Source organism: Protopterus annectens, chromosome 12.part0, assembly GCF_019279795.1.
Source record: "Protopterus annectens isolate FY-2018-M chromosome 12.part0, PAN1.0, whole genome shotgun sequence".
Lineage (NCBI taxonomy): Eukaryota > Metazoa > Chordata > Ceratodontiformes > Protopteridae > Protopterus > Protopterus annectens.
The window spans coordinates 898081823-898098425 of record NC_056746.1 but is presented as its reverse complement, the minus strand read 5'-3'; the positions used below and the strand labels follow the sequence as shown (position 1 = coordinate 898098425).

Genomic DNA, 16603 nt, shown 5'->3' with positions numbered 1-16603 from the left:
CGCCTCAACCAGTTGGAGGCCAACATGGATCTATCTTTTTGCGTGTCTTTTGAGGCTTTCCGGCATCTGCTCTGGATGCAAAGGCCAACTGTGGTTGTTTATCTGGGAGAGATTCCATAGATACTGGTCAGGGAGTAGGTTACATCTTACGTGTTGCTTCATGTCTTGCATCATGCATTCAGTATGCTTAAGTGATTTAAATCCAGGCTTGCACATATGGTAGTGAGATTCTTGTCAAGTGGCACATTAGGTCAGTAGTTTTTAAAGTTGTATACCTCATTGTTTTGTCAGTTTCTGAGGTGTTTTTCTTTCATACCTAATTCAAGTAGTGGTCTCTCCTTTGAGAGAGAGAGAGGCTTTTAGCTGACAAGTTTTCAATTTCTCTAAGCAGATTATTTTGAGAATGTCTTGCAGATGTGTTGTGTTGTCTTTGCAAATCTTTCCCAAGCACTGTCGTCCCCATGTCTCACCACCTTGGGCTCAAGTCCTACAGGACTCTTGTCATCTGAAGTTTGGACTAGTGTTCCTTTCTCTAACTTGTGGAGTTGAGTGTATTGTAGGACCAGTCTGTACAGTTTGTAGTTGAAACTGAGGTGCAGACTCACTGCACTAGTTGTCTTGGAGGCTCATACCTAAACTATGACCCAACTAAGAAGGCGCATTGAGTAGAAAATGTAGTATGCACTTTTTTATTCCATTTAGGTGGTTGTACAACATGTGGTCAGCAGTCGGTACAACTGTAGTACTTTGTTTCAGGAACTAGAATTTAAGTGTGGAATGTTATGTAGTCCAATGTCGCCTACATTCTTACCCGTGGGTTTGGAGCTGAAGGTCGGCTCAGACTCTGCCAAAACTTTTCTAGCTCGAAGTCTTTCTATTGGCTGGGCTAAGATGGTATACCATGCTGCACTGCTCTATACCCCCAGATCTAGTTTGCTGCTCGTGTAGCTCTGATGTGGTCTCGCTCTTGGCTGTGGCGAAGTACCTTTTTTCTTCATTATTAAAGAATTGATTGAAAACAAATAAACTATTTTAATAGTTGTTGTGTGTTCTGGTCTTGTATGGTGAAAGTTTTGTTTGATCGTTTTTTCCGTGGTATCCCACTAGCCGTTTCCATCGGGCTAGGCCTGTTTCAGTTAGAGGACCTAGTCTGTCCCTTGCTTCCTTGTGTTATATTTGGTTTCAGGTTTAAAACCGTTTAAATTAGCGGTTTTAGTCTTCCCCTCCTGTGTTGTGCCTAAGGATCGTTTTAGTTGGAGATCTTGAGGTTTTGTTTGTGGTAGTGTTTTTCCTGCCTTGTGACTGGTTTTACTGTTGGTACTGTTGTCAGTTATTGTTGTCTTTGGTGCTTTGTGGTAGCTAACTATGTCCAAAGATTCTAAGGAGCATAAGCCCTAGGGCTTCAAGAAATGCTCTAGTTGCAGCTGTAAAATGTCCATTACCGATGGACATTGTCTGGGAGCAATCTATCTCCAGGAGTTGTGCAGTTTTTGTCATGCGTTTAGTCCAGAGTTCTTCAGGAAAGGAAGAATACGTTGATTTTGAAGGGACTTAACCCTCCTTTGAGGAGGCTCTGGAAACTGCTTCCAGCTCCAAAACAAAATCTTCGAAATCTAAAAAGAGATCTCTGGCTCCATCATTCTCCTCGGAGCCACCGGAGAAAATGGCAAAGTCTGCTTTGACATCCTCTGCTCCATTGTCCTCGGGGCTGCAGGAAGTGTCTGTGGTTATGGAACCGGCATCGGCTCCAGTCATTTTGGAACCTATTCTGAGCCGATCGCCTAGCATTTGGCCAGCATCACCTCCTCGCAGGTCCCATTCGGATAGGAGGTCTCTATCTCCCTCTCTATCCTCTAAATCCTCCAGGACCTTATCAGATGTGGCCGTCGATAGAGTGGTGCAGAGACTTCTTCAGTCACCGGTTTTGGCTAAATTGTTCTCGGCTCTGACCCAGTCTGCTCCGGAGCCCATCCTTCAACCTGCTTCGATACTTCCGAGTGCATCTCTGCTTTCGGAGCAGGAGTGCTCGACTCCGTATGATGTCCTTAGGTCTGTTCCGACAGCCCCTCCTGGCTTATCTGTGCCGAAGTCTGCTCCGACCCAGTCGGCTCCATCCACGGGATTCAGGACTCAGGATCCTTTGGTCGGACCAGAGGGAGAAGTTTCTGGACACCCATTGGTTCCTAGTCTCCCTCTCTGTGCTTCGGCTCGGGGAAGTCTGACTCTCGTTGTGGTTTTGGAGGCTGGTCGCTCCTCTGACTCGGGGGGACTGGCCTTCGGGGCCATGCGAAGTGAGCTGGCCAGGTATAGTCAGCGGCATGCGGGTTGGTCACTCTGTCCCCTACTACATCGGTGCAGGTCTCTGATCGCCATCTATCTCTAGACAGTGGAGCCCCAAGGCTTCAGGGTACCCCCATGAGTGGTCCCTACATTTGAGGGCCCCTCAGACTCCTTTCCTGAGGAGCCACCCAGAAAGAAGACGTGCAAGAGGAAGCACATAGATTCCCAGGATGAGTCTTTCACATCTGACACTGACCTCGAGGAGTCTGAGGGGGGCCCCCCCCAAGTCATCCACTGAGGATGTTTCTTTCTCTGACATCTTAGAGATTTTGAAACTGAGGTGACTAGCCCATCCAAAGCCTCCTACTGAGGAGGAGTCTGTCTTCCTGAAGACCTTTTGGTGCTCAGCCCTCTGCCTCCTGGGTATCTCCACCTTTCGAGCTTCTGGATTTGGGAGACCCCTGACTCTGTGGAACCAGTCCCCAGGGGACCCAACAAATTTTTGTCTGCTCCTCCTGGTAATCAATTTCTGTCCAAGCGAGTCACTGTGGATGCCATGGTGGTGGCAGCGGCCACTTAGAAGGAATTAGCAGACACTTCTTCCACCATCCATCCTCCTAACAAGGAGTCTAGGACCATGGACTGATACGGGAAGCGTACCCTTTCTTCAGCCACCTTTACTTTACGGTCACTGAATTATTTGTGTCACTTTACACTGCTCCAGAAAGATCTCCTCAAGGAGCTTGGAGATGCTCTCACGGGTAACATTTCTAAGGCGGTGACCCAGACTGTTTCGGATGTCTACCCTCAATTCTATCATTAACTCCTCCATGGGGCTGATCTCATGCAGCCGATGGAGCGAGTAGGGCAGCAAGTTCAGGAGTTGCTCTTAGGAGACAGGCCTGGATGCACCTTTGTCATTTCGCAGAGGCCTTCAAGTCTTCATTCACAAACGCCCCTTTTGATGGTTCCTCTTTGTTTAGAACCAAGGTGAAAGACACCCTCACCAGGTGCGAGCAGGAGGGAAAAATTCTGTCTGCTGTCTGAGTCCCTTCTTCCTTTCCCTCTAGGCCTTATCCCAAGGCCCAGAGGGGTGGCAAAATGTGGTTCAAGAAATCTGAGGTTTTTTCCTAGCGCACAAGGTGAGCCCCCCCTCCAGAGGCAGAGGAGGGGGTGGTTATTCAGGGAGACGCTGCCCTAGAGGCAGAGGAGGCCCCCGCAACTCGGCAGACAGCGATTCCTTCGTGGTTCTCCCTACCGCCGCTCCTGATGGAAGGGCCCGACTGTGCATTTCCGTAGCCAGTTGTGGGTGGAATTTCGTTATACCCAGAGGCCTGGCCAGACATAACCCAGGGCCAATGGGTTCTAGGAATAATTTCTGGAGGATGTCATCCCCTTCTCATCAGATCCCCCTCCAATCAAGAAAATCCCAGATGTTCCACCCAGTCAAAGGGAGTACGCAGCTTCAGAATTTTCAAAGCTGCTAGAAGGAGCCATCCAACATGCCCCCTCAGACCAGATCAGATTAGGGACTTAAGATTCTTTTTGGTGCCGAAAAGAACAGGGGACCTGTGACCCATATTAGATCTCGGCCAATTGAACACCCACATGAATAAGTCCAAGTTCTGAATGGTCACATTGCAGTCTCTTATCCCATTTTTGGGAAAAGTGTGGATGTGCTCCATCGACATAAAGGATGCTTACTACCACATCAAGATGGACAGGGCATCTAGAAGTCACCTACGCTTCCGGCTGGGAGCCAGTCATTTTCAGTTTCGAGCTCTGCCCTTTGGTCTCACCACAGCCCCCATGGTGTTTACCAAATGCATGGCAGTGGTGACTGCTCACTTGAGATGTCAGGGATTCCAAATGTTTCCATATCTGGACTGGCTTTGGCTCCTTACTGCCACTACCAGGCATCTACTAATTCAGACCAGGGATGCTACTATAAACCTATGTCAACAGCTGGGCATCACACTGAACTGGGAAAAATCTGCCTTGTTGCCCTCACAGCATGTCACTTTTTTACAGGTGCAGAACTAGGCACCATCCTCATGCGGGCGTTTCTACCACAGGAAAGAATCTGAGTCCTACAACAAGTTCATGCCTTGCTCCCCCAACAAGTTCATGCCTTGCTCCCCCTGAGAAGAGCAAAGGCAAGATGGGTCCTCCAACTATTGGGGACTATGGCTGCGACAATTGTTAGTCCCTCTGGCAAGGTTACATATGAGACTCCTTCAGTGGCTCCTTTTTGCCCATTGGTCTCTCAAATGGCTTCTACTTTCTTACCCTATTCTACTTGCGGACAGGTGCAAACGGGATCTGTAGGTTGCGTCGCACCAAAAACCTGAATGCAGGAAAGCTCTTAGTTCATGAGCCCTCGGTTGCCACGGTGACCACGGATGCCTCCCAGATGGGGTGGGGGGATATCATCTAGGCAGGACCGTGCAAGGCACGTGGCAAAAGCACGAGATGCATCTGTATATCTATGTCCTGGAGATGAGAGCAGTGCTACTAGCATTGCAAGCACTTAGAGCTTTCTTTCTCTCGGGACTATTGCAATCCACTCGGACAATGTCAGTGGTGTGGTATCTGAACAAGGGAGGAACCAAGTCCTATCCCCTCTGCAGAGAGGCCATGCGAGTGTGGCAGTGGGCAGTGTCTTCCCAATGTTTTTTGGTGGCAATGCACATTCCGGGGAAGTCCAGTGTGATCGCAGACAGGCTAAGCAGAGCTATTCTGATGCCTTACGAGTGGTCCTTGAACTTTCAAGTTGTGGAACAGATCTTCCACAGGTGGGGTCAGCCTTGTTGCAACCTCTTTGCCAGCCCCCTCACTGCCAAATGCAGCAGCTACTTCACATTGATCCCCCCTCAGGGGGAAATTACCCAGGGACGCTCTAGTCCATGATTGGCCCTCCGGTCTACTATATGCCTTCCCTCTGGTTCCCTTGCTGTCAAAGGTTATTCAGAAAGCGCAAGCCTTGGGGAGCAGAATGATTGTGATTGCTCCACACTGGCCTCGTCAATTTTGGTTTCCCTTTCAACATCCCTATCTCATGGACGCTCCTTGGATTCTGGACCCACAACCAGACTTACTGACATGTCAGGGCAGCTCCATCCCTCTCTCCGGACCTTCCGGTTGACAGCCTGGCCAATCCACTTCCGTCATTAGTTAGGCTTCATCATTTGTCACCAGAGGTGGTTCATATTTTATCTTCCTCTCAAGCCCTCCGCCAGGAAGATTTACTACAGTAAATAGAGGTTTTCAATCTGGGCTCATACCCAATGGATTGACCCTTACATGGCTCCAGTTTCGTCTGTATTGGAGTTCTTGTCTATGCTCTTTAACCAGGGTTCAGCGGCTGCAACCATTAAAGTCCAATTGGCGACGATTTCTACCTTTCATGTCGCAACAAGTCTAGTCTTATGGCTCATAGACTCTGTAAGGCTTTTCTGAAGGGTACTCTGTTACTTCGTCCTCCGGTGTCTGAACCTGTCATGCCTTGGGATTTAAACCTTGTTCTACAGGCTCTTACTTCATCCCCCTTTGAGCCTGCAGCCACTTGTGAGTTAAAATTCTTAACTTGGAAGACTGTCTTTCTAGTAGCCATCACGTCAGCCAGATGTGTTTCAGAGCTTCAAGCCTCATCAATCAACCCCCCCCCCCTTATTTGATTTTTCATAAGGACAGGGTTTCTCTTATACCCAACCCTTCCTTTCTTCCCAAAGTGTCTGTCAGTAACCCTAATCTATTGAGTTGCCAGTATTTTTTCCCCAGTTCTCAAACAAGGCAGAATTTAAATTTCATCAATTGGATGTACACAGGCAATTACGTTTTATCTGCACAGAACCAAAGACCTCAGAAAATATGATCAGTTTGTTTCCTTTTCGGAAAACAGAATTGAGTCTCCCGTCTCCAAAGTCACGCTGTCCGGGTGGATCTCCAGTAGCATTTCTTTCATTTATTCCTCGGGAGTGGGGATAAAGATTTACCGTTCCCGGTAAAGGCTCACTCAACTCTATCTACATCTAAAGCCTATTGGGCCAGATTGTGTCTGGATGATATTTGTGCTGCGGCTACTTGGGCATCTCCTCGCACCTTTGTTACTCATCACAAGTTGGATGCGGTATCTAGGGGCAGGTCTTCCTTTGGTTCCACAGTGCTCTGGAGTATTTTCCACTGAGCCTTCCAGGATTTAGGTGCTAGGGATGCTGTCCCACGGGTAAGAATGTAGGTGTGATTGGACTACATAACATCAAGAAGTTACTCACCATAACGTTCGATTGTATGTAGTCCATCTCGCCTCACATTTGTATTTACCCCCCCCCCTTCCCCCTTCCTGGATGATTTGGAGGTTGGGTCTGGTTTCAGAGCTCCCTTCATTCTTGGTTTGTTCTTCCTTTCCTTGGGTGTTATGCATGGAGAATGAGTGCTGGTGTTCGCAGCAAACTAGATATGGGGGTATAGAGCAGTGCAGCATGGGATACCATCTTAGCCCAGCCAATAGAAAGACTTTGAGCTAGAAAAGTTTTGGCAGAGTCTGAGCCGACCCTCGGCTCTGAACCCATGGGTAAGAATGTGAGGCGAGATGGACTACATACATCGAACGTAATGGTGAGTACATAACTTATGGTTTATCATTTGTGGCATGTAAACTCTCTGAAATTAGCTGCCTTTTGAAACTTGAAATATTTTCTTTTGCCTTTTGTTGCTGTTTGAGACGCACTGCTCTGTAGTACATTTCAGTTTTGGTGATTGTTTAATATGTTAACATTCTAGAGTCTCTGCATCTTATGACTTTCCACTGCATCTACAAAAATAGTTGGCTTTTCTGTGCTGTGACATGTGGTGCACTTGTGTTTTCCCTAGAAAATGCAGGCCTTGGTAATGCTTCTTATGGTTGGTGACCAAGGCTCCCTCCACTTTGCGGCATGTTCAGTCAAGTGATTTTTCACTTGCACCATAACAAAGTTTTAAAAATATGTAAATGATTGTTTAAAATATCGGTACTTGCGTATTATTGCAACCAGGTTTTCGCGGTTGCGAAATGTGCATACCTGCAGACAGACCAGTGCCTGACACTCTTCAAAGTGCTAATCATAGTCCTTTGTACTGGCCAAAAAGTTTGCATTACTTTCGGGAACAAGAACAGTTGAAGAAATCCTCTTCCTGTTTTGTGTGCATTACAGATGCACGCTTCAGTTGTCATGGCTGGTTTCAGCCTGTCTGTAGGAATACTTTCATGGTGTACAAGGAATATTTACTAGAAGGAAAACTAAGTGGGCAGTTTTCTTTTGGTAAACGTTTTATTTGTAACCTAGGTTTTAATCTATTTACAAAGAACCACTGCATTGTTAATGATTATACATTGAGTGTGGATGATGTTGGCATCTGATTCCATGGTCTATTTTAGTACAGAAAGTTGGGTGTAGTGCTTTTTTTGGCTTTGTGAAGGGGGTGTGTTCCGAAAAACCTAGATTGTAGTACATCGATGACTGATATTACTGCTTGTAATTATGTGCATTGTACACTGTGTGGTTTTGTGTTAGTATGTGGTGGGAAATTTTCTGCACTTGCAGTCCGTTTTGATTGAAAGCAGTCTTTTTTTTTTTTTTTTTTTTCTGGGCAGGCTGGGTTTTCATGGCAGATGTTTTGTAGTCAATATTACCCCAAGTGACGTGCAGTCCCTCTAAGTATGTTTTCTACATTTTTTTTATCATCCCTACAAAAAAGGCAATGTTGTGCTATAAGGACACACTTTATACTGCATTTCTCCATCATTAATTACAATATTTCAAGATAGTTAAGCAAATGGTTTGGCCGTTGAAAATCTGGTTGCGATAATACGCAAGTACCAAAATATCATAGGTGCTATCTGGGGGGGGGGGGATGCCTTGCATTAACAAAGTGAGACTAATTAGGCTGTTTTCCCCGCCTTTTGGCAAATTGTTCACAGCCCTCTTCTCCCTTTAAATTGCATTGATAAATTTTATTCCCTGAGGCATAAATGTAGAAGGAAGTTCTTCAGGGAAACCTATGTGGTAGAGGTTCAAAATCGACCATCTTTAAACCAAAAGAGAGCATACAGAGCCTTCAAAGTAGTTCGATCAGCCCAACAAGACTACAGTCAAGTCCATCTAAAAGCACACTATTGCACGGCCAAAAAAAAAAAAATTAAGCTTAAACGTACCATGAGAAATAAGTAATGCAGTATATAAAATTGAAAGGGATGAAACCATGTATAGCAGAACAAAGCATCACTAGAACAGCGCAGACAGAGATAGTTAACACAGCAGCAAACAGATTTGGAGCAAATTTAAGCCCAAAGAAGCAAGACTTCATTTCTGGTAACGTAACTGCTAAAATTACATCTGCAGCTGAAATGTTAGGACCTGCTAGAGTCCCATAAAAAACTAACTTCCATTATAGTAAGTCCACAGTAGCTGCTTCTCCATATTCCCTTTACTCTTCGAGTATGTTCATGTTGGAGTTGGCATATATGTTTGGGGGTGCAGGAGAGATCACCCCCCCCCCGCCAAAAAGTTTAAAGAGCAAGGTTACTTTTTCGATTATTTTAAGCACCAGCCTTTCTATAGGGAGCCCTGCAGTCCTTTGTTTTCATTTAGGTGAGTGACACTAGTTAAGTGGGACCAGATGAGATACAAAGCCTGGTTTGCAAATAGTCTAGCATTATCTTCTTGAACACACCACAGTTTAATGGAACATTTAAAAACTGCTTATGAATTTGATAACTGGAAGCTGGTTATGGAGGTCCAAATCCAAAAGGGAGGCTCTTCCACAGACCCTATTAATTGCCTAATCAGTCTTTGAATCATGCAGTGCAAAGTGATTAAGAATCTTCATTTAACTGAGAACCCCTTCTTAGCAATGATAACTGATTAGGCTTTGTCAGTAATGCTTGCATGCTTGACATCCACGTTTGCTTCTCTGGCTGATAGTTCTCTTCTCTTGCACCCTGTTAGAACAATGGAAGCTACAAGATGTGCAACTCCATCAGGGAGTATGAAGTTTGTCATCCAAAGGTACTTGAAGCCTTAACTGGAGTCAGTAGTTGGCTATGTAGCTGTTTGACAGGTTGAGTCCTTTACTATCACGTGTGGTCTCAAAGTTCTTTCCTGGGGCCACTCCTTGTTATAATCTTTTTCTCAAATGTCAAAAGTGATCAGTATCTGAAACTAAATTGGCACATGACTGAAAACTTAGGAGCATTGCCCTTCACCCCTATGATATTCTTCAAGCAGCATTGCATTGTAGTTTAAATCATTCAGACATGTATTCCATTTTAATTTGGAGTGTGTCTTAGGCAGCTGGCATAAACTTGTGTAGTTGACGGCAGTTGGAACAGGTTTATTGAAGTTGTGTACTTTAGGAGTGGTATTTAACATGTTTGGAACATTTCAATGTTTTTTTTTTTTTTTGTGAATTTACCTCTTAGAGCTTTGTATTTGATTTATGGAGGCTTAAAGAACTAACTTGCAGCAGAGGATGACTTTTGAACAAAGGTTTTTGATGGTGAGCAGGTTGGGGTGAAACCTGGAGTAGCAAACTACTCTGTGAAAAGCATGCGTGCTCTCTACAAATGTTCTGGGATTTGCAAGTACCTTGGGGGGGGGGGGGGTCATAGGGCAATGCATTTCCCTTGGTTTTCTAATTTTGTAAAACAGTTTGTGTGTTGGCTAAAGATATGAACAAATTATGAAACTTGTGTAGGACAAACTTGAAGGAATATAGTAAGTTTATCCAGTTTGTTTGCACATTTGACTTAATGTAACTAGTTTTACTGTGCATTTTGTGTATGTTCTCTGTTTTATTGGTGCCTACAGTTCATTTTTGTGTTCTTTGCTGTAGCGGAGAAGTTCCTTGAGTCTGTTGAAGGAAATCAGAATTATCCATTGCTGTTGCTGACCTTGCTGGAAAAATCAAGAGGTACTGTCCTCAGTGTGTGTGCAGCTGTGACGTTTAAGAACTACATCAAAAGGAACTGGAGAATTGTACGTATCTTGTTTTCAGTTTTATTTTTTTTTCTTGCATAAATTGAATATTTTATTTGCTGTCATAAAGCAACTCCTTAAGGTATTTTTAGCGTTATAACATTTTTGGCTTCTTCGTTGCATTTTTAGGTTATGGGTTTTGCTGGCTATGTAAAACCTTTTTTTAAGCAGGCTTGTTTAACCTCTGTGTATGGCTCAGTTGCACAGCAGTGCTGTCTTACTCTGAAGACTAAACAGCAAGTTTTAAAAAAAACACCAGCCCTCCTAAAACGAGGCTTTAGTCATTCCTCAGATTTTGAAGTGTCGGGGAAGTCTGATTTTGTGAGAAGCTGGGGAAGGTTGAGTGAATTGGATCATTGCTGTGCATCTCCAAGCAAGGCAGTGATGGTTGTCGGAGACTATTGATGGGTGGTAGGATTTTGGGGGATGGCAGTAGCAACATAACTTGTTTCAGTAGTTGACCGCAGGCCCCATATGTCAAGATTAAATTCTGATATTGACTTTTGTAAATTAGAGGTCTCATTTTCTTTGCTGTTTTCCCAAGGTTGAAGATGAGCCTAACAAAATCTGTGAAGCAGACAGAACTGCGATCAAGGCCAGCATTGTGCATCTGATGTTGAGCAGTGAAGAACAGATTCAGAGACAGGTTAGTTGTGCGTCAGTCTTTATTCGTTTTTCCTGTTTAGTATTTACGCATGCTTTCAATTTTCTTTAAATTGTTCATAAAGTTTTTGTTTGAAGAGGCATTTGAACTAAGTTGCAGTTTTCTGCAGTACGTGCTTCTAGTTTTAGTGATGGCACTGCCCTTAAACGGTTTCTCAAAAAGCTCCAGCTCAGAACAATTTTGTTACCACAAGTTTTTTGATTGCAGTCCCGTTTCACAAACTAATTTGTTTGCTTTTCAAGGTTTATTTTCATGGCTCTTGAATATAGCTGTAACTTCAGTTTTTGACTGCTCTCATTTTGTAGTTGCCACTTTACCCATTTAGAATTCTGTTTTTTGAAGTCTGTTAGTGAACGTGTGTTGATAGTTGCGTTTGAAACACCAATTTATTTGCAACATCCTAAAGTTTGTTTTAATGGTTTGCAGTGTTTGTTTTACACAGTTAATGTCTTGGTGCAGAAAATTCCTTCTGGGAGAGATGAGGCAAATGTGTGCAGTTCAGAGAAACCTTTTTGCAGCTTGCTTTGTAGTTGAAGTGGTGCAAGATTTTAAATTTGTGTTTAAAGACTAACTTAGGGAAAGCTTGGTGAATAAAAATGTTATCAGCATAGTGTCATTTTGTGTAAATTTTTTTTTCGTCTGGGTAGTGTTTAGTTTTGTAGGTGAGCATAGCGCTGTTTGGATATATCCAGTGTGGAAAATGGCAAAGGCCACTTTGGAAGTATGTACCTGGTGTGTGAGTAAAATTTAAGAGCTGGCTGTTGGAGATGCTTGCCTGTACTGGTAAAATATTTTGTTGGCTTAAACATTGATGGTGAAGGACTCAACAGGTATGTATTACTTTGTTTTATTTCTTCGAATACCAAATCATCGATACCTTTACATTGAACATCCATTTGTTGAATGTTCATATCTGTTAACTTTTCATACTGAAGGGAATTGGCCATAATTAGAAATTTGCCCCCCCCCCCCCCCCACACACACACACACACACACACACGCACACTAGTGCTATTTGGGAGTTGGTATATCTGTGTTTGTGGGGGGCACAGCCCTCCACCTTGGTGCATTTGAAATGTCCACCACAGCGATAGTCACACAAGTAATTTCCTTCCTTGTATTCCCTTCCTTATGAAAACTGTTAACTAATGTGAACATTTGTTGAATGGATGTTCGGGATGTTCGGTTTGTAAAGGGATCGATCAATTCGGCGAAATAAAACTTTGAAGTAATATAGACCTGGTGGTGGTGAAGACTCAACATAATCTTGAATGGAAGCTGTAATGCTGTTAAAAAGTTACTAGATAGGGAACCAGTTTTCCTATGCTGAACTAAAATGGTCTATCTGAGCTAATGTTTTTCCCCAACTAAAGGATACAAATGGCTAGTAGGGCAGTCACCCCATGTCAGACAATGTTGGGTAACACAAATACAACTGAGTAGCAAGTATAAATTTGTGTTTCTAGAGCTTTTATTTCACACATTTTTGGAAGATTTGCATGGTTGAGAACAGGCAGAGTGACTCTGGCTAGTGAAGCCTTAAAGGATGCCTAAATGTTCTGATTTGTTTGAAACGTTGGCATATATTTGGGGATATTTTGAAAGAAAGTGCAACACAACATTGCTGTGAATTTTTTTTAAGCTTGTTTTTAATACCGCGATCCTTCAGTTAGAGTAATTTTCCATCTAGCTCAAAGACTTTCTAATAAAACAAACCTTTTCTCACATGCATCTGCTTGGACTTCTGGAAGAAAAATGTGAACCTGACCGAGGGAGATCTGACTTCTGCCTCATAACTCTGGGGGAAGGGAGCTGTTATTTCACAGGGCTATTCATTTGAGTCCCATCAGATTCCATGTGCAGCTTTTTGTCGGTGGAGGGTACTTTAACTTCGAAGCAGTTACAGGTGGTGATTAGTGTATATTAAGACTGTTTTAGGCTTTTGTTTGGGCTGTTGCACTTGCATGAGAAGGACCATTAGTGTTCAGTCAGAGTTTATTGAACCTCAGCCAGTTTGCCTAAACCAAAACATGCCTAATGGTAAGGCTCAAGACAGTTTTAGCCGCCTTAGGGAAACTTGCACGTAACCCTAGATTTCTTTGTTTTGTTGATGGGATTTATCTTGAGGAATCATTTCCTTACTTATTTTCAGGCTAATCTCTTCTATGGATTTTTCTCCCTTCCCCATTGTTATAAAACTGGAATTTTGATGTGCTAAGATTCCTGCAAAGTACTAAATGTTCTTTGTGTTTCACTGCTGCAGTCATCACCTATGGGTTATCCCTGCTATGGTAGCCCTCTGCTGGCCCGAATACCAGTCAATGTTTTTCTGCGTCTGCTGTTGTCAAAGGCAGCCGACGCCATTACATCAGTCTAGCTTGCCGTGGAGCCCATAGCAGAAGCAGTTCGCAAGTGCGCCAGTCTGTTGCTACCAGAGTTTGAGTTGCAGCTGAAAACCTCTAGAGCAAAGTACCCCGTTGGGGATCTTTTTTTTTCTTGCACTAACAGATGTCCGAAAAAGTGAACAATTGTCTCCTGTGGAAAGCAAATACCACACAGAGACATCCATTCATATGGTGTCACTTGTTTAGGCCAGATCACAATGTCCCCTGTTGCCGGTTCTGTGCCCTCTTTAACACAAACATTTGTCGTAGAGCCAGGTATATTCATCTTCTGTCTTTGCATTCCAGAATGGCGTTCCAAAAAAAGTAAAGATAGACGAACCACACAAGGCTCAGCCTTTCTATAACTCTACTGCTAAGCAGGTTGTCAGTTCTCCGGAATTCAGTGAGGTGCCTTCGCGGCCCCTGATGCCCAATTCGATACCTTCGCAGGCCTCTACTTGAAGCCCTTTTGGTGTCTGGTATGGCACAGAAATCTTTGTCTTCCGAGCCTTTGATTGTCTCTGCCTTGGTTGGGTCCAGAGCCGTGACGAAGGCACCAGTTCCAAGGATTTTTTCGCATTACCGAATCTAGACTACTTTTTCTCCTCTCACTAAGGTTTCTGTCACCGATGGATACTCTTAGGCCTAGAGGCAAGGCTATGCCTAGGAAAACTACCTCTAGCCACCATTTTACTCCTGCTCCACCACCCCATGCTCAAATCCTTAAAATGGCAGATCTTGTCACCCTTATCAGGGGTAGTCAGGCCACACCTTATAAAAGGAAGAGACCTTTCTCCTGAAATACTGACAACAGGATTCTGAGGAGTCTGATTTCTTCAGATTTTGAAGAGGAACAACCACCTCTGACTGCTTATTAGGATTCAGATGCAGAGGAATCCATTCCTTCTGCCTCCTCACCAGAATATTTCCTTTGGGGAAACCCTTCACACCCTCCAGGAACATTTCCACTGGGAGTCTCTGGACTTCCCTCTGAGTTTCTCGACCTGCCCCAGCACAGACTCTTGGCCATCCCATCAATTTTTGAGGTGGTTGATGTCTTCCTTGAATCCAGCTTAACTCCTGATGACCTCCCCACCTGCTCCCAGAAAACTTGACTGGTATTAGAGTACTGGATTATCACAAATAGCTGTACAGAAATCGTGCTGTAGACCCAGGGGTCATTACGCAGGGACCAAAAGGAGCTAAGGCTAGTTCTGCAAAGAATCCTATTCCTTCTGACAAGGACTCCAGAGCTCTGGACAGATGGGGTAAAAAAGTATACACCTCTGCAGTCTTGTCTAGCAGAACATTCAACTGTTGGTTCCACATGTTTAAAGATTTCAACATTTCATGACTGTGCAAATTTGTAAGAGTTAGCTGATTTATTGCACTCTACTTGTCAAGTGGCTAAACACTCGTTATACTGTCGATATGACTCCCTAGAAGCCTCAAGCAGGGCAGCAGTGTCTGGATATGTCATTAGGCGACATGCCCGGTTGAAGGAACAACCTCTCCCTGGTCATGTCAAATCTAAATTGCTTGATGCGTCCTTGGATAAGGACCACTTTGGAGTAAAAGCAGAAGACGTGCTTAATACTTAGATGGAAGACAAAGCAAAATCAGTGCAAACAGCAAGATTTCCTTCAGGTACAACCTCCTAGGTTCAGCAGGAATTTTCCCTCAACACTGGTCCTTTCCTGCACCTAGCAGATGGGGGCAAGGTAAGCCCTGCAGGGACAGACCATCCAGACTCCTATCCCAGTGACAGCAGAGAACAAAACAGTGGGCCACTTACACTCCAAAGTCAGGGAGTTCTAAGCCGTCTCTATATGGCAAAAACTCTGACTCTCTTCCCTCTGCCTTTTTTCTTGCTCACCAGAAACTAGGAGGAAGGCTGTCCCTCTGCAAAGAAAATTTGCTTTCTGTAACAAACGACCAATGGGTCTTAAAGATCATTTTTAAGGGATACAAATTCTCCAACGAACTCACAATTCAAAGAGGGTATCCACACTTACCTTCAAGTCAGTGGGCAGAGGCATTGAAACAAGTCCAAACCCTCTTATATCCCAAGGGGCAGTGGAACCTGTCCCCTCAGATCAAACAGGCAAAGGCTTTTATTAGACTATTCCTTGTTCCCAGAAAAGAGGACACTTGGCACCCCATCCTGGATCTGTCCATTTTGAACACCTTCCTGGTGGTCCCCAAATTCAAAATGCTAACTTGTCAGCATAGTTAGCAGCTGCTGCAAAAAAGTGCCTGGTTAGTTACCCAAGATATAAAAGATGCCTACTTCTACATCCTCGTAAGGGAATCCTGCAGGAAATTCCTTTTCAGAGCAGGCTCAAAACAATTTCAGTTCTCTGCACTACCCTTTGGCTTATCTACTGTTCCCAGGGTATTCACCAAATGCTTAGCCCCGGCCATAGCCTTTTGCAGACATAAAAATATACAAATTTATTCTTAACTGGGTGACTGCCTCATTCAGGCAGATTGCAAAGAAAAGCTCCTCAAGGGCCTCCTCTTGGTTAAAACCCTCCTAACCTCCATAGGGTGCACCATCAACTAGAAGAAATCAAGACAAACACGCTCCAGGAAGATATTTTTCTTGGGAGCACTACTGTATACAGCATCCCAAATGGCCTTCCTGTCGCAGAAAAGCAGAGCTTCCTGCCTGTCTATTTTACCCATCTGGCTTCCAGAAGTCACCTCACTGCCAGTAAGTTCCTGCAATCCTTTGGGTACATGGCATCTTGCATCTTTCTAATTCCTCTGGCCAGGCTTCACATGAGAGATCTTCATTGGTACTTAAGAACCTTTGGTGTCAGCACTCTCTCTAGAGACCTCTCTACCTGTGATCCCCTCTATAAGGGCTGAGTTTCTATTGTGGGCAGGGGCCTGTGCCCAGAACTAGGATGTTTCCTTCACCCTCCGCACAACCGGGCAGTCCATTACCACAGACTCCTCAGACATAGCTTTGGGTGCTCCCCTAGAAGGCAGGTGCACCCAAGGTCTTTTGGGATGCCCAGCACTTTCCCTTACACAAGAACCAGAAGGAAATGCCAGTACAAAAGGCTCTGACATCTTTTTCAAACCCCATCTCAAGCCAAGGGTTCTTATCAAAACAGACACCACAGTAATGTGGTACTTAAACAAGCAGGGAGGGAGGGACCCAATCTTGCCCTCCTGTGCAGGCTAGTCATGAGCCTCTGACAGCCTCTTCCATGGGACTACACCTGATGGCGTCCTCTTTAAAACACTCT

The 16603-nt window shown here is 44.4% G+C and overlaps 1 protein-coding gene across 1 annotated transcript in view; it reads left to right on the top strand.

Annotated features, from left to right (window-relative positions):
• Window positions 1–16603, top strand: part of CSE1L (chromosome segregation 1 like) — a 1337268-nt gene that overhangs the window by 107939 nt on the left and 1212726 nt on the right. Inside the window, exons 3-4 of the mRNA XM_044088970.1 lie at window positions 10153–10295; window positions 10840–10941. Coding sequence (XP_043944905.1) covers window positions 10153–10295; window positions 10840–10941 — 245 coding nt within the window. The remainder of the gene's footprint in view (window positions 1–10152; window positions 10296–10839; window positions 10942–16603) is intronic.